The following is a 22,815-nucleotide window of genomic DNA, read 5'->3' on the forward strand; positions in this document are numbered from 1 at the left end:
AGGGAACTAGGTAACCAAGAGATAAGGAGATTTTCTTCCAGACGCTGAGAACTCAGGCTATGTCAAAGCCGAGGAGTGAGGGTCCATCACCCCCCTTTTGCTGCAGCCCCCCAAGTCCTTCTTTTGGGGGGCCTCCCAAAGTGATCGTGCCTGGCTTAGGTCGCTTTCCCCCGTGGGGAATCTTACCCGTCTTTGGCTAACCGACCAAGCTTTTGGGGGTTCAGTCATGAATAAAGCAGCAGAAGCAGCATTCCTGCCAGGGAGATAAGCTTTTGTCTCCTTGCTGGCTCACGGTTCCAAGGGCGTTCCTTTAGCTTTAGCCTAGGCGGGGGTTTCAGCCTCTGATACCAGTCAGGGCGGTTCCCAACAATGCTGTGACTGGGGCCACAGCCCTTCTCCAGAAAAGCAACAATAGTGACCAGTATAGTTCCACCATGTGAATCTTATCTGTTTTCTGGTTTGCTTACTTTCTTAAGTGGCTCTTTTCTTTTTCCCATGTGTTGAAATTTACATACAAGGAAATGTCCCTCTGAAACGGAGTGTCTACACGGTGTTCTTTAAGCCCAGCATTGTCACCTCAAGGCGACTGCTGTTCTGACTTAGTAAATTAGTTTTCCCTTTTCAGGGACTTCACATAAATGGAATCATATGTAGGTTGTTTCTTTTTTTATGTAAGACTTCTTTGACTCAGCAAAATGTTTTTATTTATTAGCCATGGTGCATGTATCAGGAGTCCATTCCTTTATATTGCTGAGTATGTTCCATTATATAAGGATTCTACAGTTTTGGGTTTTGTAAGTTATTTTTGGTGTACATTTTATTTGTTTGTTTGTTATCTATTTTCTTGTTGATGGACACTTGGTTATTTTCAGTTTTTGTCCAAATACAGTTGCTAAGAATATTTTTCTACAAGTCTTTTTGTGGACACGTTTTCACTTCTCTTGAGTAAACATCTATGAATGCAATTGCTGAGTCATAGGGCTGGTAAATGTTTATTTTTATAAGAAACTGACGGGTTTTTTTTCCGAGATGGTTGGATCATTTTACACCCCCACTGCCAACATGTGAGAACTTTTAATGCCATTGGACATTATCAGTCACATCTGGTTTGGTCTTAATTTGCATTTCTCTCATGACTAAGAACGTTGAGTGCTTCTTCACATGCTTACTGACCCTTTGTGTATCTTGCTTTGTCAAGTGATTGTTGAAACCTTTTGCCCATTTTTAAAGATTGAATTGTATTTTTACTATTGAGTTGCAGGTGTTCCTTGCACTTGCATATCTTCATATGGTATACAGATGTATGTATGAGATCCTCCACCTCCTCCGAGGAGCGGGGGTCCAGTTACTTGATCTTTTTGGCTGTATTTGCCCTCAAAATGATGCCAGGGGTTCTGCTTTGTTTAGTAGTACTATATTCCCAGTGCCTACGATGCCCCCACCGACACATAGTAGTAGCTGTTAAAAGACTGGAATACTTTCAGAAAGAAAGGGTTTATTGAGCATCTGCTAGCCAGAAAAAGGACCAGGTCCTGGGACATGCGGTCTAAAGCACCATTAGCAGGGCTACATGGAGACTATGAATGTGTCCTTTGTCCCGGAGCGGATGGGCTCTTCTGTACAGTGGGTTTGGGGAAGAAAGATGTAAGTTGTTTTGAAAGAATTTAATTTGGCTGTGGGATGGCAGGTAAAGGTGAGGTGAGGGCAGTCCTAGGATACATGTGTAGTCCCTAAGGAAGAAATAGTTCCTACTTCTGATGGGCTGTGGCAACAGTCTGGAAAGTTCATACATAAGCAGGATGTGGTGGCATCTGGTGGTTGGCTTTTTTTTTTTTTAAAAAAAAGCAGCCTGGAAGTTGATTCAAAATTTCAACACATATTCAGGAATGTGAGCAGTCTTTTGTTGATTTTGGCCTGTGGCTCTTACCTGATTAGTTCCCATCCTCTGGCCTGCTGTGATTTAATTTAGGACATCTCAGAATTATTTTCTTGTTAGAGATCATTTACATAAACATTCCCTGAAGCAGTGAATGAATGAGCTGCTGAGCTGACTTTTGCGCCTGATATCCAGATTCAAAGTTCTTGAATTTAGTGGCAGTGATTAACAAGGAAATAGAGAAAAAGAAAGGAAAGCTTCCCTTGAGCTATAAAGTACACTTGACACAAAAGACTGAGATACCTTCAGGGGATTTGTTCACCAGGGGAAATACTGCTAGGATATCTTAAGAAATAGCCTATTTTGCCCCATTTATGTACCCACAAGTGAAAGCCACCTCTGCTGACTTGCTGTGTTCTGCGACTATATCCCACCTCTTCCTAGTCTTGGGATCTCATCCGGCTTGCTTGATGGATGATCAGAGAGCATCTAGCTTTGGAAGGTATTAGACAATCCAGCTGATCCCAGCTTTCAACATCTTCCTATTGGCTCCCTCTGACGCTGCCCATTCCGGGCCTGCCTGGCTCCGTCGCAGGACACAGGGAGCTCTGTGCCTCACCAGCAGGTCTGCCCCCACTGGTGTGCACTGCCTTTCTCAGCGCCTAGGGCCAGCAGTGGGCTCCTTCCCCTGCGGTCTGCAAGTGATTTTCCTGGTCCTGATCCAGCTGGCTCCAGCCTTTCCTGTTGGGGATACACATGCAATAATCATCGTCAGCATCCACATCTATAGAGAACTTCGCCATTTACAGAGCACATTCACACCCTTTATTCACAGACTCCAAAGAGTCCTATTTGTATCCCCTTTTGTTTGTTTGTTTGTTTGTTTTTCCCAAATGAGGTGGCATGAAGGTGATTTCATTTGCTCCAGAATGGAAAAGTTGCCATTACGCAGCCTAGAGTTCCCTAAGACTCTCTGGGGCTTGCTCAAAGAATATTGGTGCTTTCTTATCTCTGATGGGTGAACGAGTGTAGTGTTTAAAGGGTTCCATAGATTTTTATAGTTCAGCAGCTTGGATTACTTCTGTCATAAGAAATTCAGTTACCACAGCAAAAACATATGCGGGTAGTTCCCAACCTTTTTCTTGAACCACCATTATGGGTTCCCTGTACCCCACCCTCCCTGGATCACACGTCACCAAAAAAATTTTCACCAACAGCTGTACATTTTAAATGTCCCCCCAAATGTCATGGAACCAGAACTTTTACAGTGTATCAGTAATAGTCTCATTCAAATTATGCTTTCAAAGAGTCATGATGGGTATTCTAGTAGAATTAATGTTACTCCGTGTGCCAATTATACATACTATACATATTATGTTTATTATCTTATTAACTAGTGTACTCGATCTTGCATTTTCTGTAGGAGATCCAGCAGAAATCCACCAACGTCATCTATCAGGCCCACCATGTGAGCAGGAATAAGAGAGGGCAGGTTGTCGGAACAAGGGGCGGATTCCGAGGATGTACTGTGTGGCTGACAGGTATGCCATGTTGAGAGATTTTTTTTTTTTTTATCAAAAATTGATGTGTGGCCCTGGCTGGTGTGGCTCAGTACATTGAGTGCCGGCCTGCCAACCAAAGTGTCACTGGTTCCATTCCCAGTCAGGGCACATGCCTGGGTTGCGGGCCAGGTCCCCAGGAGGGCGTGCGTGAGAGGCAACCACCCATTGATGTCTCTCTCCCTCTCTCCCTCCTTTCCCCTCTCTCTAAAAATAAATAAATAAAATATTTTAAAAATCGTGTGACAAAAAATTTAAGGAAAAATGGATGTAACATAATTACGTGCTTAACATTAGAGGGAGGCTGAAAGCTGCCCAGGCGTTACTCCTGACTTGACCCTCGGTGAGAACTAGGACTTTGATCACGTCACGAAATGTCACGAGTTCTCAGTTTTCTCCTCTTCATCAGGAGAAGATAGGACAAGCTGATGATGACATTCCCTTTGGCCTAAGAAATTCCACAATACTCAACTTCATGCCTAAGCACAGTTACCGGAAGTTATGCACGGGGCTTTCCTTATTTGACATCAAGCATTTGGCATCAAGCATAACATTTTGGATGTTTAGAGATATTCCCTATTGTTTTCTGATACTTTAGCATTCTGAGAAACTCTTGTACTTAGTGTAAAAAAATTAAACCCCTTGTAAGAAGGAAAACTAGTGATTTCTATTTAGCTGAGGATTGCCCCTCGTGTATAGAAATAACTCACTCCCATTGAGGTAACCAAATGAATCTCCCTTTTCTTGTGTTTTTATAGCCACAGAATGTCAACGCTAAGGGTTAGTGACAGAACTGGAACCACTCATGGGCTGTGACCTTATACTTTGAGTACAATGTAGAAGTAGTTGATTCCTGGGAAAATTCTGAGATAGCCTGGATTCAAAAGAAAAAATTAGATTCATTTTATAGTTTTCAAATAGAGATGACTGCAGATGCAAAGATATGTTTATACAGGTTATGAAATCAACTTCTGTGTTACTGTCCATTCACAAATGCTGAAGTATTCTTACCTGAAGATAATTCTAAGGAATACGCCAGGCAGGGGCCTGCCTTGCCTCTTATCTTAATATCCCCTGTGTTTCCCATTTGTATCTAAATCGGCTTCGTTCTTCTTTTTCAAGTTTTTTTTCTAGTGACTTTGGCACTTGCTTTTGGTCTTCTGGTTTCGTTCATCCCTGGTCCACCAACTTTTCCCAGCTTCCAGGGGGAGGATAGACAGTGAGCAAGGGGCCTGCCCTTTTCCGAAAGGCAGCATTTGCCTGTCGTGATTCCTGAAATGTTTCCCCCGACTCCCTCTCGGAGACATAATGGGCAGCAGTAGATAAAACGCAGCTGTGTTCCCAATGTTTCTCTCTTGTTATGTACTTGTCTTCATGAGGTGTTTGCCTTCATGTATTTGCCCACTTTCGTGTTGGGACATCCACACGGTGCCCACTTTTTCTAATGTGGGACACCCTTGAAAAGGGAAAAGAACTGGTGGAAGAGGGGGAAAATTTTCAAGAGCATACTTCCTTTGGCTTTTCCTACTTTTAAAAAATAATCTTTTTGTACTTTATTTTTTTATTCTAATATTGCAGGTAAGATATTGACCAGGCTGTCCAGAAGAAATTAAATACTTCTAAAACAGAGACTTGAATGTGGGCCCCAGCTGCACCTCCACTGACTGTGTGACTTTGGCCAAGCCAATGAACCTCTCTCTGAGGAATAAACACAGTGCCTTTCTCATAGACGTGTAGGTAGAACTGAGTGAAACAGAGTAAATATGCACTTGGCACAGTGCCTAGTCCTTGGTAACTCTCTTGACAAATGTAATTAGTATTACTCAAGTTTTAAAAAAATAAATATGGCATTAATCTAGTTTTATACAGTTACTGTTATTTAGTTCTTAGTTTCCTGCATGCTGAAACAGAAACAAAGGAAACATCTATTATTTCTCTCATTTTCTGATGGGAGAGAATATCCCAGAGATTCAGGAGTCGCATTTCTCCTACCCCACAACCAGACAGAACTGCTAAGAGACACTGAGTTACATAATTAATAGACAAAGTTGCCTAACAGGCCGTGTTTTCAGCAATGATTTATAGAGATGGCCAACACACTCTTCATGTAAACACTTCTTCTAATGACCCTATGTTAAGGCCAGGGGCACGACTTTAAATTCTGAAATATGGAAAATATTTGTTTGCCTTTCATATGTCACCTTTGTTCCCAAGTCTCCTTTTCTCTCTGTCCTTGTCCCTGCTTTTCTCATATTTTTCTTTTTCCCTCTTTTCACCTGCTGTCTTCACTGTAGAAACCTCTCAACCTCCTTTTCTTTGCCCCCGACTCTTCCTCTTCTACACGCGGGTGCTGACAGCGGCTTGACCCAATGGAGCATTCTTCAGGTTCTGAGATCTTTAGGACAACTGAACTTTTAGAGTGCTACTTTTCCAGGGCAGTTTAGATTTTGAGCTCTTCAGTAATTTTGGAAGATAGCATTTCTTTCCCTTTCTCTTTATATTCTCCTACATAGAGACATTACAAAGCGTGCTCCCAACCATTGTGCTTTGAAACCACAGTGAAAGGTACTTGGTAAGTACCTTTCTTGGTACCTTACTTGGTAAGTCTGCTCTATGTAAAGACCCGAACACCGAAGGGTGCGTGGCAGTGCCGCACACGTCCACAGCCCAGCTCAAGACGCTTCTCTGCCTTCGTGTTTGAGAATCATTTTGGAAAAAGTTTGAAAACAAAGGGCAGGATCTGAGTTCTGTTGTAGATGATCGTGATGTGGGCCACCCAGCCTGGCTGTCCTCTCTACTAGAGCTGATCGTTGTCGCAAGAGGATATGAGAACCCTTTTACCAGATCTTCTGTGGGTTTTCTTTTTTCCAGTTTCAAGAGAACCAAAATCTGGATTTCTGTGTGCAACTTTCTAATGTCTAAAACACTCTGCAGGCAAAATAGCACGTAGCAGGGACCAAACGCAGCCCCACAAGGTTTCCCCATTTATGAACCTCTCTTGCTTTGAAGGCTATAGTCCCAATCAGGCACAAATAGTTATTTCAAGATCTGAAAGAAATGCAAGTACTTGACTTGTAGTAAACCATGGTTTTTCTAGATTGTAAGGGTTTTGATTTGAGATCAATCAAATGATTGTAATAAGGTGTAATTACACTTCAATTGGGTAAAAACTAGGATCAGGCCACAAATAGCATCAGGTTCCAATTTGTCGTGTCAGACAACCAGGGACGATGCCTGTCTTGTCCTGCCTGTCCTGAACAGGTCTCTCCGGTGCCGGGAAGACCACGATAAGCTTCGCTCTGGAAGAGTACCTGGTCTCCCACTCCATCCCTTGCTACTCCATGGACGGAGACAATGTGCGTCATGGCCTTAACAGAAACCTCGGATTCTCGCCCGGAGACAGAGAGGAAAACATCCGCCGGGTTGCCGAGGTGGCCAAGCTGTTTGCGGACGCCGGACTGGTCTGCATCACCAGCTTCATTTCTCCTTTCGCGAAGGTAAACTCACTCGGTGCCGCACTCGGTGTGTTCCCACACACACACCGCCTGGGCCCTCAGACTGTCAGGGAAGGGGTGGGGAAGGTGTGGAGGAATGTTAAACTTTCTGTTTCCCGCACTGTTTCTTCCTCCCCTCACTTGCTCCCTCATTTCCTCTATTTAATGTTAGTTATATAAAGAGAGTTCCTTCATTTCCAGATGCCAGGGCACCAGATGGCATAACCCCTTCCACATTCACAATTGTGAGGTACACTTGGCCAGAGCTGAAAGGAAGAACATGTTAAGCAAGAAAAACTCTAAAGCTCTATAATTTCATTTCTCCCAAAACTCAGAATGCTTGGATCACTTAAAGGAAACAGCAGTTCACTTCCAAAAGCCCCAGGTGCTGTGTGTTTAATACAGAAATCGCTGAGGTCGAGTGTCACTCTGTTTGTTTTACAACAGGGAATTTCTGGGAGCTTCAGATAAGATACCTATACTTTGAATATGTCTGTTGAATGACATGCTCCCAGGTTGCCAGCCCTGAACTTTAGCAGAGACTTCCTGCTGTGGTTTTTTCTGAGAGTTCTTGAGAGAGCTGCGTTTACTGGAGCAAAGTTTCTGGACTTTCTCTGGGGGAAAAGTTTCTTGCCTCTGCGAGCACAGACACCTGCTGTTATCTGCAGGTATCAGAGGACACAGTGTTTTCTGATAAAGAATTTAATTGTGAAACCTCTTCTTACATTCATTTTTATTTTTATTTTATTTATTGATTTTTAGAAAGTGAGAGGAAGGGGGAGTGGGGTAGAGAAAGAGAGGGAGAGAGAGAGAGAGAGAGAGAGAGAGAGAGACATCAGTTTGTTGTTACACTCATTTATCCATTCGTTGCGTGATTCTTGTGTGTGCCCTGACCAGGAATCAAACCTGCAACCTTGGCGTATAGGCAGGAGGGCCTAATCAACTGAGCAATCCGCCAGGGCCTCTTCTTACATCCTTAAGCATAACTTTTTTTTTCCAGGATCGTGAGAATGCCCGAAAAATCCATGAATCAGCTGGACTGCGGTTCTTTGAAATATTTGTAGACGCGCCTCTAAACATTTGCGAAAGCAGGGATGTAAAAGGCCTGTACAAACGAGCCCGAGCAGGGGAGATCAAAGGTAGGAGGGACAGCTCAGCAGCACCATTGCCATTTACTTTGGCCCCCGACCCTTCCTGTCTGTCCCCAGAAACCTGCTGGAAGTTTCAAAAGCTGTTTTACAAAATTGCATATAGCATACACAACTTTTTATCCCACCATAATACTTTCAGTATGTCCGTGGGCTTAATAAAACGTGGGCTCATATTTTTCAAGAATAAACAACAGAGTTCAGGGAACTAATATGGGTGAGTATACGTGAGCGTGTGAGTAGGAGGAGTATGTCTGAGTCTTTCCATATTCTTGTCTTCTTTTTTGATTCTAACCAGCTGCAGGGAGCTTGGACTTTGCTAGCCAGATTTTGTGGATAATTTGGGGCTTTCTCTATTGAAAATACAGCTGTATATTTTCTCATGTACGGCTAGAGGTCAAGGATGGCTGGTTGACCTTTTCTGTTATAATCCGAATTCTCAGTTTAACACATTATTCCAACATCTGTTTTGCCTTATTGATTTAAAAAGATGATTCTGTCAGAGCAGATGTGATTTTCACCCATCTGCCTTGCAGGGTTTACAGGCATCGATTCTGATTATGAGAAACCTGAAATGCCTGAGCTTGTGCTTAAAACCAACTTGTCCTCAGTGAGTGACTGTGTCCAGCAGGTAGTGGAACTTCTGCAAGAGCAGGTGGGTACACTGGTCATCTTTTCATTTTCTTTTTTTGTTTTAATTTAATAAGATTATGAAAGAACATATATTTGCTGAAGCATTCTTTTTTAAGTTTTCATTTTAAATTGTTACCAATTCTGCCTCATTGCAGAACATTGTACCCCACACTATAATCAATGGCATCCATGAGCTCTTCGTGCCAGAAAACAAACTGGACCAAGTCCGAGCCGAGGCTGAAACTCTCCCTTCACTGTCAATCACCAAGGTAATAGGGTGCAGACTGGCCAGTGGGTATTAGGCTTAATATTAGTTGTTATAATCCATTTATAATTGCTCTTAATAATATGGGTGGTATGAATAAGGGAAATGCAATGTTCATAAAGAAAAGTGCTTCATTTTGTCAGTTTTTAAAAACCTCTTCTGTAATCAGATTTGCCACCAAGAGTTGCCATAGGGCAAGTGATCACTGCTGGGTACAGAGGCAGACTGGGAAGGTAACATCTATATTCCCATAGGACAATTTTACAGGGCTGCCTTCACACCTTCAGGATGCCAAGTTGTAGGCAAGAGATGTTGGCAGCTGCTGGCAGACTGCTTGTCCTGAATATAAGAGCTTCTTGGGCAATGGAGAAAGAATTGGGAGAAAACAACAAGCAATGTTGAACTGAAGTGACATGAATGCCTCAATCTTTTTCCACTCTGCAAATCCTACTCTCCCACCATTGGGGAGTGTCTGGTCTGAGGAGAGAGGGAGACAGCTTTGGTTGTGTTTATTTTACTTCCTGGGAGATTCAGATCCAACCCCAGCGGACCTCTCTGCTCATGCCTTGGCCTTGTATGTTAGTTGGTCCATAGAAGTTGACCATGTTTTCATTGGTACCTTTATTATCTATTAAAGCCTTGGACATTTTTATAAGAGACAGAATGAACTGAGAACCTGCTTCAGCTCATGAAGTCCCTGCATTCTAATAAGTCATGACAAATTTGTACACAGAACCCCTGACTCTATAAAATAAAGTCTGAATGTTCCAATGTTCTAGACTGATTAGAAACATAATTATAATTACACTATGAAATCATAGTTCCATTAACAAAATAGGCTTTAAGGTTTTAAAAAAACCCTTCAAATAATCTAATAAGTATTTTTTAGTTCTAAGGATGATAGGAAAGGTTTCAGAGCAGTGACCCAAGAGCTGGGTTTTAAAGGATGAATAGGAGTTTTCAGATGGGAAGGAGGATAGGCCTAAAACCACGTGTGTGTTTAGACTTCCCATCGACTGGCATTGCTGGTGAATAGGCTCCCAAGTGGGGAATAGGGAGAGGTGGAAGTCCCTACATAAGCCCCCTGGCCCAGAGCTTGAAGGGCTTTTAGTATCACGCTAAGAATTTTGGAATTTTATCTTAGAGTCAATGGTTTGCCCAATCCAATCAACTAAAGACAAGGGGAGGGGGGTACCTAGAAAAGCCAGATTTATCTTCTAGAGTGCAGGCCCTTTGTAGTACAGGCTTCCCCCGCTAGGTGAGTGTTATGGGAACCCATCTGTATCAGTGTGACCACAGGTGTTGTGAGAGGCTGTGAGAGGCTTCTGTGAATGTTTTTTAAAATTTCTTTCAACGCGTTTGCCCATTTCGCGATGGGCCATATACGAGCATACCTGCCTACACCACAACACTGTGTGTTCAGCAGTTTTTGACCAAAAACAACGTGACACCCTTCCTATCCACCCCATCTGGCCCCAAGGACCTTTTTTTGGTTTGTTTCCCTGGATGCAAAACGTCCTTAATGGGAAACATTTTGCTGAGGTGGAAGAGTTAAAACAAAAAATGGCAGAAGCACTAAAAGGCATCAAAATCCACGAGTTCAAAAACTGGTTTGAGCAGTGGGAAAAACGTTTCAATAGGTATATTGCATCAAATAGAGAAGATTTTGAAGGTGACTGAAGTTTAAACATGTAAGAATAAATACATAATTTTTTTTAAATATTTTATTTATTTATTTTTTAGAGAAGGAAGGGAGGGAGATAGAGAGAGAGAGAGAAACATCAATGTGCGGTTGCTGGGGGTTATGGCCTGCAACCCAGGAATGTACCCTGGCTGGGAATCGAACCTGGGACACTTTGGTTCCCAGCCCGTGCTCAATCCACTGAGCTACGCCAGCCAGGGCTAGAATAAATACATAATTTAAAAAAATAAATTCCATTTTGGGCGGTCCCCTGTCACGTAGTATGTATGGTGAGAAAATGTAGCCAACCCAGAGTTTTTGTGGGAAAAAAGAGAATGAACAGTGAATGTTCAACACAGTTGCACACCATAAGGATAGATGTAGCCTAAAGCGTTCATATAAATCATCTCAATTTGAAATCTTTTCACCACTGCCCCTTAGGAAAGTTCTAGACTCCAATTCATCTAGCCCCCACATATGGGAACACTAAAAACATTAAAGGTTCTGCCTTCATGCTCCCGTCAACTGAATAAGAAAGGACTGCCCCGGAGCCAGATGGCTGAACAACGGAGCTCATGGAAATGTTCACCTGCTTTTCCTGTTTTGCAGCTGGATCTTCAGTGGGTCCAAGTTTTGAGTGAAGGCTGGGCCACTCCCCTCAAAGGTTTTATGCGAGAAAAGGAGTACTTGCAGGTTACACACTTCGCCACCCTGCTAGATGGTATGGGTTTTTCTTTGTTTCTTTATCTTTATTATTATTATTATTATTATTTTGTTATTTGGCCAATTCAGTAGAGTTTCCCAAATCATGACAGTTTCTGTTTCCTTCTCGATCGGGGCATTCATGACAACCGCTGAAGGACCGCTACCACGATGTCAGGGCAAGGGGACTTGCTTTGGACTCAGACGTCCTAGCATCCCTGACGTACTTTTGCCACGTACGCTTGGGGCTTTGGAAAAGTCACTTCACTTGTTAGAATTTTAGTTGTTATGTCATCATTAACCTACCTTGTGTAAGTAAAGATTGATTCACCCAGTGGATTTCTAGACACTGTACAATTCTGACCGTTGATTTTGCTCATTTCCTTTCTTTTCTGTCAACTTTGCATCTCCAAATGGTTCAGAGCTTGTTCAAGAACACATTACCCAACCTTGGAAGAACTTTCCTTTCTTGCTACTCTTTATTATTAAAGAGAAAAATCTTTCTCAGGTTCTTCATAGGAGCAAGAAATGCCAATCTTTGGTTTGTAAATCTTACTGTGAAAACATTTAAATCACTTATGGAATGTCTGATTCTATTACATATAAGCTTCCATTTGAAGAAATTTACTGGCTATCCTCAAAGGATGATCGATTATTTAAAACCAAGGAACTGAAGTTTCCCTTGCTGTGTGGCAGATACCGGCCAGCAGTATCCATCTTTGCTGTGGATGCTCATCAAAAACATGAGAAAAACATACACAGAGACAACTAGGTCCTGTGGGGAAATAGGGACAGAACGGCTACTCTCTCTAGTGGAGAGCGTGCCCCGTATCCATTCCCAAGCAGATTTTTATTGAGAATACAGACTTGGTTTGGCAGAAAAGATCAAAAGAAGTAAGTGACTTACAAAGGCACAGACAGAACCCCCGCTGAAATTCTGGGCAAAGTTTGGGGTTTTATTACTACAGGACCTAAAAGGCTAGTCTCGTTTCCTGCTTGTGCCTTCAAATTCTAATCTAATAACATCCTCCAGTAAACAGATCTTACAGGATCTTGCATATTCTATGTCCCAGGCCTGATTACCCTGGGGGTCTACCGTTTCTGGTCTGGGCTGTACCGCCCCTGCTATTTCCACAGGCCTGAGTTAACAGAAACAAAGGCAGCCAGGAGACTTGGATTTCTCACATCTAAGAACAAGGACTCAGGCTTTGACAAAGCCGAGGGGGCAGGGGTTAATGTCCATCACCCCTTCATTTCCACAGCCCCGAGTATCTTCCCAGAAACCTCCACATAATCATGCCTGTCTTAGGCGTTTCCCTCCTTGGGAAATCTTACCCATCATTGGCTAACTGATCAAGCTTAGGAGGTTTAGGCACAGAACAGGCAGCGTTCATGCCAGGGAAATAAGTTTCTGTCTCCTTAGTGGCTCCTGGTCTGGAGGTCTCTCACTCAGCCTAAGTCACGGGGGGTTACAGCTTCCTGAGACCAGGCAGGGCAGTCCCCAACACCTTGCACACAAAGCCAAGAGATGGTTAAGCCCATTTCACTTCCACCAGCCCTTCGTTGGCCCTGGATGCTTAGAAGGCAGCCGCAGACAGTCAGAAGCGTTGTTGCCAGATGCTAGGACCCTCTGAACAATGCGGTTGACTCCACACACGTTGCTGACCTGCAGGGCACCGCTCACCTTCTGGGTTGCTCAGTAAGCCATCATTGCAGCAGCTGCTTCCCTTGGTGGATCCTAGAGTGTCAACATTCATGCCCATCCATGCAATACAGGGTCTGGCAGAAGTAATGCCTGCTTGAGTGTGGTTGGTAGGGTAATGATATGGGTGTACTAATTTATAGTTTCAATTTGAACATTTCACCTAAGATGTCATATGGTGTGCTTGAGTGTGATATTGTTATGTTACAGAATTGCATGCTTATGATTTTGTAGTGAAAGATTTATAATAAAACAGGGGTGTTACTTGTGCCAGACCCTTTATATTAGAATATCTTCATCCATTACACTCTAACAAGGGAGCATTAAGGCAGCTTTCTGGGCACAAACTGAATTGGCTTTTAGAGTACTGATCTGGTCAAGGTCGGAAACATGTGTTATTCAGAAAGCTTCCGGGCCCTTCTATGATCATTTCCTTCCTCGAACTGCCTGAGCTTATCAAATGGAACTTGTCTGTTACAAGACTGTGGCGAGCGGCTGATACGTGGGAGGGATGGTGGTCAAGTCACCCTGGATTTGTAATGCCGAGCGGGGCTCGAAGCTTTTAGGGAGAAAAAAAAATCAAATCAGATGTTCCTTCTTGGGAAGGATGTTCCCATTTTGGGCCTGTGTCTCTGCCTGTGGAAGGGGGCATCGAGCCAGAATGAGAGCTCAAAAAAAGGCTCTGGTCAAAATGAGCCCTCTCCCCTCGTTCCCTTTATCAGCTGTTCCACTAATAGCTGTGGCTGATAATGCCCCCAAACCTGAGACCTTCACCTCTCAGAGTAAATTGCATTCCCAAAACACTTGATTTTCTTACAACTTACCTTAATAATTATAATGCATATCTGTATAACACGTCACTGTTTGCAAAGCAATTTCTCAGGTATTATTTCATTTGATTCTCATGGAAGCCCTGGAAGACAGGCAACTATTTTATCCACTTTACTGATGAGGAAACTGACCTCAGGTTAAGCACTTTGCTGAAGTTCATGCCACTGGTAGGTGAGGGGCCCAAGACCAGAGACCAGAGTCTCCTGACTGCTGGCCCAGGGCTCTTTCCGTATCTGGCTGCTCTCCAGATATCTTTTCCAATAGCAGTTAGTAGGTAGGGATATTTGTACAGCAGACATTTATAGGCTGACCTTTACCTCAATGTCTTAACTGCAACATATGCTGAGCACAAGCTGCATCACTCAGCAGCCAGCCTGGAACAAGAGGCTGACCACGAGCATATAAACCAGAGCTGTGGCCAAAAGAAATGTGAACCACCTTGAAAGCGAGGACCGTATTACAGACACAGGACTGTAACCTTTGACTAGTATTTGTTCTTTAAAGAAAGATACCAGGGAGGTGGGTGTGAGTGCAGAGGTCAATGTTAATAGAAACCAGGGTTTCTTAACTTGGGGTCTAGGACCTCAGCATGTGGGGACAACAAAAACCTACAGCAGGCAAATTGTGTTTTAAGAAAGGGAGAAGGAGGCATTTTTTTTTTTGGTCATCTAGATTTTGATGGATTCTAGAAGGAGTTTATGATCCAAAAAGATGAAGAATAGCTAATGCAGATAATCCATCTAGACAATTGAAACAAAATCTCTTGCCCTCCCTCTCACACCATTTCAGTTTCATTTTATGGTGTTCTTCAATTTGCAAAACATGTTGCTTAGCTTTTTCTCATTTGGTTCTTAACTGCCATGAGGTAGTTGAAGCACTTATTACTGCTCTCCCTTCCCATGTAATCCCAGTGTTTATCACGCCCTCCCCCAAGCCCACCTGTCTGAGGATACAAACAAGGTTACTTTCCCATTAACTGAATCCTCTAGTTCCCAGCCCCTCCCTGCTCATATAGAAATCCCGGTTCTTTCCAAAGCCTACCCCCAAGGGTTTGTGGGAATTCTTAAGAGGTATTCCCTGCATTCCAGAGTTAGGCCCATGGCCCTATGCCACTTGCCACGTGGATCTCAGTGTCTCTCTGCACCCACAGAGATGCAGATCTTGCCCAGTCACTCCAGTCACTACTGTTCATGTACCCAGAGGGTTGTGGCAGTTCACGTACTTTTTTCTCAAGTGGGAAGGACTCTCTTACTAGGTTGCTTGAGCCCCACACTGTTAGAGAATTGAGTGAAAAAACTCTTGCAATCTGTACTCTCGCCTCTTTATATATGCCAGTGGGGCTATGTGGGGGGCACAGTAAGACCAGATGTCTTACTATCTCCATAATCTTTACCCACTTCCAACTGATACGGCCTATGTCTGGGGCTCTGTGCAAGACTCCTTTCAGCCCTGTGGGAATTCTCTGCTGACTCCACCATCTACTGCTGCAGCCGGAGTCCGCTGGGCATGCCTGTGCAACCCCAGGTGTAGTCAGGGTTCAAAATTCCTCACACCCTTCAGAAGCCTCCTCAACTCCTATGGAAATCCATTAATAAAGACAGATACCAGAGATAATATACCATTTGTGCTCTTGATTGGTGGCCCCTGGGAGGGTCATATCATGGCAGTTTTATGAGACTTGATCATTTTATGCTAAGTCTTCTGTGGCTCTGAGTTTTCAGTGCAAGGCTTGAGGACTTTCCTTCTATACTGCCAGCATTTAGTTTGCACTTAATGTGGTCTGACTGTGGCTTGTGACATGGGGCATCACATTTAATCTGTGCAACACTACTGTGAAGATGTGCATATGAGAATAGAAAGGTTAAATAACTCGAGTGAAATATCGATTCAAACACAGGTTACCCTGGACCCAGCATTTGTGCTCATTCTACTGAGCATATTTTCACGCCCTCTAAACATCTAGGATTCTAAGATGTCCTAAAGAAGTTTGCTTCTGTATCTTCTCCCAAAGCCTGGTTTGGAACTGTTTGTAATACTTACACCATCACTGATGTGCAAGAGACAACTTCTTTCCAAAGTTGGAGGAGCCACTGACATATGTTAAAATTATTTTTAAAACATATAATCATCTGCAATAATGCTTTTGGATTTTGAATAATGTTCAGTGCAAATCTGCTTTCACCAGGTTTTTGCTCTCATATATTCTGTTTTCTAAAATAAGAGTAGCAAAGAGCACAGAGTTTTTGTTGTATGTGTGAAGTTTTATAATAGGAATCTATTCCTTGACATTACTTTAAGATTATTTTGTTAGAGAGCTGAAAACATGTTTCTTAATTGTGTTTGCATTTTTCTAGACATGGTCCTTTTTGGTATATACTTTAACTTTCCAAGTACCCCTTGGAAAGAGGTAGTTCGATTATTATAAGTAGATATTTTATATTAATTAGAAATGGTTGACAACCTAACTAAAAAAATCCAAATGAACTAGTTGAACTTGCTAACAGTTCATGATCCAACCAGTTATAATAGGATAATGCTATATTCTTCAGCTGACTGGAGTCCAAATAACAGGACATTTCTGGATCAGATGCAGCTGTTGTTTATAATGTTGTATTTGGCTGACAAAAGTAAATTTGTTTCTAAATTGTTGCATATTTTGTTCCTGAGATTTTAAAAAGTTTATGACATTCTCCACTACTTACTTCTACTGAGTGTTGGTCTTTGGGTAGTTTCACAAATCTGGAATTTTTTTCCATAGCATTTATTAAACATTTTTAATTGCAGTAGGACAAATCAATTTTAGATGCAATTTAAAGTGGATGCACCTGGGTAGGTTGTGAGTGATGTACTTGTTTGTGACGTGTGATTATACATGAATTTAATGTAGAGCTGTGATGACTGACAGTTACGAAACTAGGAATAAACACGTACTTGCTGTGACCATGAACTTCTGTGCTGTCCCAGGATGAAAAGCTTAAATTCTGAAGATATCATTTATCTTTGGTATTGTTTTCCCCATTGTTGTTTTTTTCTTTAAAAAGCCAAGATAAACAATAAAAAGTACTGTAGTTTCTTTCCTAGAAACAGCCCCAAACAGCTAGTAAGTGGATCTAAGAGGTTAAAACATAAGGCTTAAAATTATTTAAAGCAGAAGCAAAATTATTCACTTGAACATGAAGTTATGTGTTGGACTAACCATGGCTAAAAAATCACAGTACTCTTTTCTAAAATGAGATATATTGCAATAAAACAACCTAGGCAGTTCCCACCTGAGGTACAAGCTGGGAAAAGGCTAAAAGCCCGAGTCAGTTTAAAGGTATAGAAAATGTTTCAGCAGAGAGTTAAGTTGTTGGATACGTTTTGTATCAGAAAAGTGAGAAAGATAATAATGAGGATACCACAGTAAATCTGTGTATACCTGTGTGGAGTTGTAGCTACAGGTGGCATTATTATTCACTAGAACTTCTTTCCTCAACATCCCACAGCTTAGCTCTCTTGCCCTGCCACTCTTGTCAGGAAGTGCTGGCTCCTGGGTTTGGACTTCCACTGAAAGCCAAGACAAAGGTGGGTCACGTGCCGCCCTGGGCAGGAACCCGTGGGACTCAAGGAAGTGGCTACAACAAGAAAGCGGAGTATCCCTTGGATCCCAGCCCAGAATAATTGAGGGAAGACACCACTGAAAGCGTGCTGCAGGCAGAGCCAGGCTTCCTCCAACATCCTGCCCTTCTTTTGCTTTGCATTTTGCTTTACTTTATTTTGGTCATGTCGCTTTTTATAAGCAGTGTGGTCAGTAATCCACAATCAACAGAAAATATGATTTCTAACTAGATCATCAGTAGCCTTGAAGGTGTTGTTAAGCTCTCTCTTTTTTTCTCAAGGAGACTAGACAATTGGTTTAATTATCTTTCAACATAAAGCTGAACAAGGCTTTACCGTATGCTTCCTCCCAGCAACCCAGGGGAATACATATTATTTATTACACCAGTTTTCAAATGAGGAACTTGAGCAGAGAAAGTGAAGGACACAGGTAGCACAGGGAGAGCACCTGACTGAGTTCAGTGTTCTCTGCGCAGGGCCTGGCCTGCTCTATGGCCTATGAACTTTGAAACAAAGGAGTTATTAGAATGACAAAACCCATTACTTTCTGTGCACAATGTCTTCTTCCTGGCATATAAGGGCTCCCAGAGCAGGTTCCAGGGTTTTATGATAGGGTTTCTTTATTGCTGGCAGTTGCTTTCTGGATCTTGTGACATTCTTTGTGTCCTAGGAACTTCTAAAGAGAATTTAAAAGGTGTAAGTGAGAAGCCTGGAGACTTCGGCTTTAAAGCTACCAGAGAGGGCGTTTTGCCTCCAAAACAGAACTCAGATCTCAGATCTTTCATCCTACTGGAGGCATTCCAAATGTTGGGTTTTGAAAATTAGGTTGAAAATACTTCATTAATTTGTGGTACATTCCTCAAATCCAGACGTAACCGCATTTGTCCTCCCCGGAGTTCAGTGTTTTCTCGCTTCATCTTCCTGTCATTTCCTTCTGAGTCTCAAACCCTCGAACTCCCCAGAAACCTCCCTAATGTTCTGTAGTGCCTCCATTTTCTTACCTGTCAGTACGACTGAGGTATTTGTTAGACTCTTAGGGTGTCATTACAGAAGGGGAAGACAGTTGTGGGGTTTTCTTACGTTAATCGTCCGGCTCCGTTAAAAAATGAGATGTTTCCAGGGTGCCAAACTGCATCCTTTTAAGCCCCAAACTGAAAAACAACTACACCTTTTAACCATTTTATCTAGAAACATCTTAAAAAACGTTTTGTCTAAAAAAAACCAAGTAACTTGTTATTCACTTACTAAAGGAAAAAGGAAACTTTAAAAACTGACCCTGCCCACATTCGTTATACCTGTCGCTAAGCTGAGCTCTGACGTGACTGACGGGCCCTGAGGACTGGGAGGCCAGTCCGACTGTTGGCCTCACACTTAAGGAACCCTCATGAGTCTGTATTTTTAGTTACCATATTAATGTGTTTTGTTTTGTTTTGTTTTTTTTCAGAGAAATAGGACAGAGAGAGAGGAAGGGAAGGATGAGGGAAGAGAGAAAAATCCTTCCTTCCTTCCTTCCTTCCTTCCTTCCAAGGAATCAATTCAGGCAATTGCAGAGGCTTAACAAGTTCAAAATCTTCAGAGTAGGCTGACAGGCAATAGACCCAGGGAAGAGTCACAGTTCAAGTCCAAAGGCAGTCTGTATTACCAAATTGTACACCCGAAACCTCTGTAGTTTTATTAACCAATGTCACCCCAATAAAGCCAGTAAAAAAAGAAAAGAGGCGGTCTACTGGCAGAATTCCCTCTGCTTCCGGAGAGGTCAGACCTTCTCTATGACAGCCTTCCGCTGAGTGGATGAGGCCCACCATGGCATGGAGGATAATATGCTTTACTTAGAGTCTACTGACTTAAATGTTAATCTCATCTAGAAATACCTTCAGAGAAATGTTTGAAATTCAGAATAATGTTTGGCTAAACATCTGGGTACTGTGACACATAATTTTATGTTGACACATAAAATTAATGATTCTAGTTTGTTGTGTGGTGTGCTAAGAAGCCAGAACATCCGGTTTCCTCAGATACCTTTTAAAGTAAGAGACTCCGCATAAAGGTGAAAGGTGCTCCCTCTCCAGAGAAAGTGCCTGAGCTGTAGTCACTAAATGTTATGTCTGCTTTCACTCCACCCTGTTTCCCTGACTGATGCTTCTCAGCTGTGATTGAGCTAACACGACTCAGGATTCCCAGAGAAGTCTTTTCAAAAACATTTAAAGGTGATGCTGTGCCAGCACCACAGCAAACGAACAACATCAAGAGGGCTCCTTGTTTGGGGTTCTGTTGGTTATATTGTCTGGGGTTTTTTTTCTTTTTCAATTCAATTTATTAGCAGTGCAGTTAGAGACTTGCCAATGGTGTTACAAGGTTCATTTTCAAGAAGGACTGGAGGTTTTTGGATTGGTTTGGTTTGACAGCCTTTACTTTGTTTAATTGGAATCTTAAAGACTTTAAGCTTCCTAGTGCATTGAGGTCAGGACCAAGCTTTAAGAAGGGAGCCCAGAAGGGAGGCGCCCCAGGCTTGTCATCCGAATTACGGAAGCAACCTCTGTGATTTGAAACTGAGCCCATTTTTCACAAATGCCCCGTCTCCTGCTTTGAGATGCCCTGCAAGCGCTTCTCATCACAGACTCTCAGGAAACTTGGGTGGAGCAGGCCACCCAAACGTGCTGCATTGAGGTCTCGGGGCCTGCTGCAGGGACTGCTTGGAAGGGACACTGTACACATCTGAGTCACCCTTACAGGACAGCACACATATGGGTGCGTGTATCCCATATTCACGTACCATGTGGCTCTTTCTACAGACGGAGTGATCAACCTGAGCATTCCCATTGTGCTGCCAGTCTCTGCGGACGATAAGACGCGGCTGGAAGGGTGCAGCAAGGTTGTCCTCACACACAGTGGACGGAACGTGGCTATCTTGCAAGACCCTGAATTCTATGAACATAGGAAAGAGGAGCGGTGCTCTCGTGTGTGGGGGACCACATGTGCCAAACATCCCCACATCAAAGTAAGTTGCCAAACCTTTGGAAAGGTTTCCTTGATCTCTTCCAAGTTGGGACAAAAATAGTTCTTTTCAATTCCTTCATGAAGAACTTAAAAAACTGTGGCTAGATGGAAGAATACATTTCTAAGGGAGGTTTTGCGGGCTTTGCTTTGGAGATCTTTTTAGAAAGGGGCAAAGAAATGTCTTTATTTTGAAGGATGGCCTAAATGATCTCTTGTGTCCTTAGACCCAGTGATGTCTGGGTCTCTGAGCTAAATGGGAAACAACTGTGCCGGGTAGATAATTTAGTTTGGCATCATGAGTAACCGTAGCTATGCACAAAACCACAGCCAGACCTTGCAGTCCTGTCCATCTTGAAAATTCACAAAGGAAGTCAATTTCTTCATACAGAAGGGTCCAACCAACCACTGGAAAGAGACTCAGAGTTCACGTTCTGTGGCCAAGGCTGGGGTCAGTGACATCCTTTCAGGGAACAAAAATCAGTACAGATATTGGCAGAGTTTCCAGAGGGGAAAACACCACATTTTCATCAGTGGTTTTTTTTTTAGATTGAAAATGTATTCATCTGACTAGGATCATTTCAAGTCTGTCCTGCCTAAATGCAAAATAGGCTAAAACTCCTCAGATTCCTTTACAGTTTCTAATTGTTTTGGGTGGTGGGGTGGGAATGGCGGGTATTATGGGATTGCTGGAGGTAATTCATTTCCCATAAAGAAAAATGTGTGAAATTGATTCCAAAAATCATTTCTCATCTGAGATGAAAGCATTGGGGTTGCAATTTAAAGAGACATATACTGCTAATTTGATTTGTCAAATTCCCTAGCTGGGGTAACTAATTTTTAGAAAGGTCACAGGAGGGGGCCAGCCTGAGCCCCAGGAGACCCTTAAAAGAGCATCTTCTCTCTGGGTCTCAGTGTCCTCATTTATAAAAGTTGGGGTCCAGACTCAAAATAACATTCAAGATCTCTTTCAGCCCTGAGACCCTGTAAAATGGATGTTTAAATAAACCTGTCTGAATTTGTCAGGAAAACTTATGTCTTATTTTTTTCCCCAGTTGTGAAATGTTGCAATATAGGAAGGGCCTTTTCAAGGCCTCTGGACACAGCCCCTGATGCCAGAGGTCAGTTGGCCGCAAAGCAGCTTTTTGTTTATTGGACCCAACTGTCCACCCTGCAGATAAGCATCTTTAATCTTAACGCACATCCAGCTCCAAGCCATCTGAGCAGTTTCTCTCCCAGTGGCTGGCAGACTGTCCTGGAAACAGCTGTATATCTGGTGCTGTTGGAGGAACTATGTTCTGGGTCTTAGTCTATGGCTGCTTCATCCCTTTCCCGATAGTAATCACATAGGTTTGTGATTTCATCTTCGATCAGTGCCCTAAGGAATGGTTGTCTGTGTTCATGCCTGCTGACGTAGTTTCACCCATTGGGCCTGACATCCACGAACCAAACAGAACCTAAGGAAGCTCTTAAACAATTATTTCTCTTTATCTTGTCTTGCCACCTATGTTGGCAGTTGAGGCTTAGACTTTCTTAGAAGCCAGGGAGAATGGTGATGTGACTGTGACCTGGACAGTATAGTCAGTGACTCTCTGCCATAAGGTTATTAGAGGGACTCTGGAAACATTCCCAGTGAGCTGTCCGGTGGTGAGAAATGGGCCATGAGTGACCAGAGAGAGAAAGCCACTGACCCTGTACACACTGCACTTGGATGATGACTGTGTGTTTACCTGACTCGCAACATTTGGGTTTTATTGGGAAGGAAATTCTGCATTTTTTTAGTACCTTGAAATTCACATAATACTTACATACCTCTCTTTTTCAAAAATCCCAAACTTTCCGAAAGTAATTTCCATGTGGCACTGGGAGTGATTTTGCATGGAAAAATGGTCAGAGTCATTAGGGAAAGGATCTGCCCCTGTTGCATTGCTCCTCACTGATGTCACCTTGACCTTCCATTCAAGTCAACCCAACCCTCTTTCTTGTCTCTAATATGAAACCATGTGACATGATCGCAGATGAAAGCATGAGGAGCAGGTGAAACTTATTAAACTAATGTTGGAGGAGCCCTGTTGCCCTTCATCCATGGCTTGCAAGGCTTTTCCAAACAATAATTATTTCTCACAACGCTCTTGTGAAGTAGCTAAGAATCACCACTCCTGTTTTACAGATGTAGAAACCAAGAGAACAGGGTGTGACTTCCCTTCAGCCCTGCAGTGAAGACCATACGGTCACTTCCATCATCAGAGCCACCCAGGGAGCTTTAACAATTACCCGTGACTGGATCCTGTCCTCACAGGGTTTAACTGCCCTGGTCAGTTCTGGGTTTTGGG

At 42.8% G+C, this 22,815-nt stretch overlaps 1 protein-coding gene across 1 annotated transcript in view; it reads left to right on the plus strand.

Annotated features, from left to right (window-relative positions):
- Positions 1-22,815, plus strand: part of PAPSS2 (3'-phosphoadenosine 5'-phosphosulfate synthase 2) — a 71,925-nt gene that overhangs the window by 40,566 nt on the left and 8,544 nt on the right. The window contains exons 2-8 of the mRNA XM_045854489.1: positions 3,300-3,417; positions 6,697-6,932; positions 7,930-8,068; positions 8,614-8,732; positions 8,866-8,979; positions 11,266-11,377; positions 20,281-20,486. Coding sequence (XP_045710445.1) covers positions 3,300-3,417; positions 6,697-6,932; positions 7,930-8,068; positions 8,614-8,732; positions 8,866-8,979; positions 11,266-11,377; positions 20,281-20,486 — 1,044 coding nt within the window. The remainder of the gene's footprint in view (positions 1-3,299; positions 3,418-6,696; positions 6,933-7,929; positions 8,069-8,613; positions 8,733-8,865; positions 8,980-11,265; positions 11,378-20,280; positions 20,487-22,815) is intronic.

This window comes from Phyllostomus hastatus, unplaced genomic scaffold (genome assembly GCF_019186645.2).
Source record: "Phyllostomus hastatus isolate PE091 unplaced genomic scaffold, TTU_PhHast_1.1 phas_scaffold_1066, whole genome shotgun sequence".
Classification (NCBI taxonomy): domain Eukaryota; kingdom Metazoa; phylum Chordata; class Mammalia; order Chiroptera; family Phyllostomidae; genus Phyllostomus; species Phyllostomus hastatus.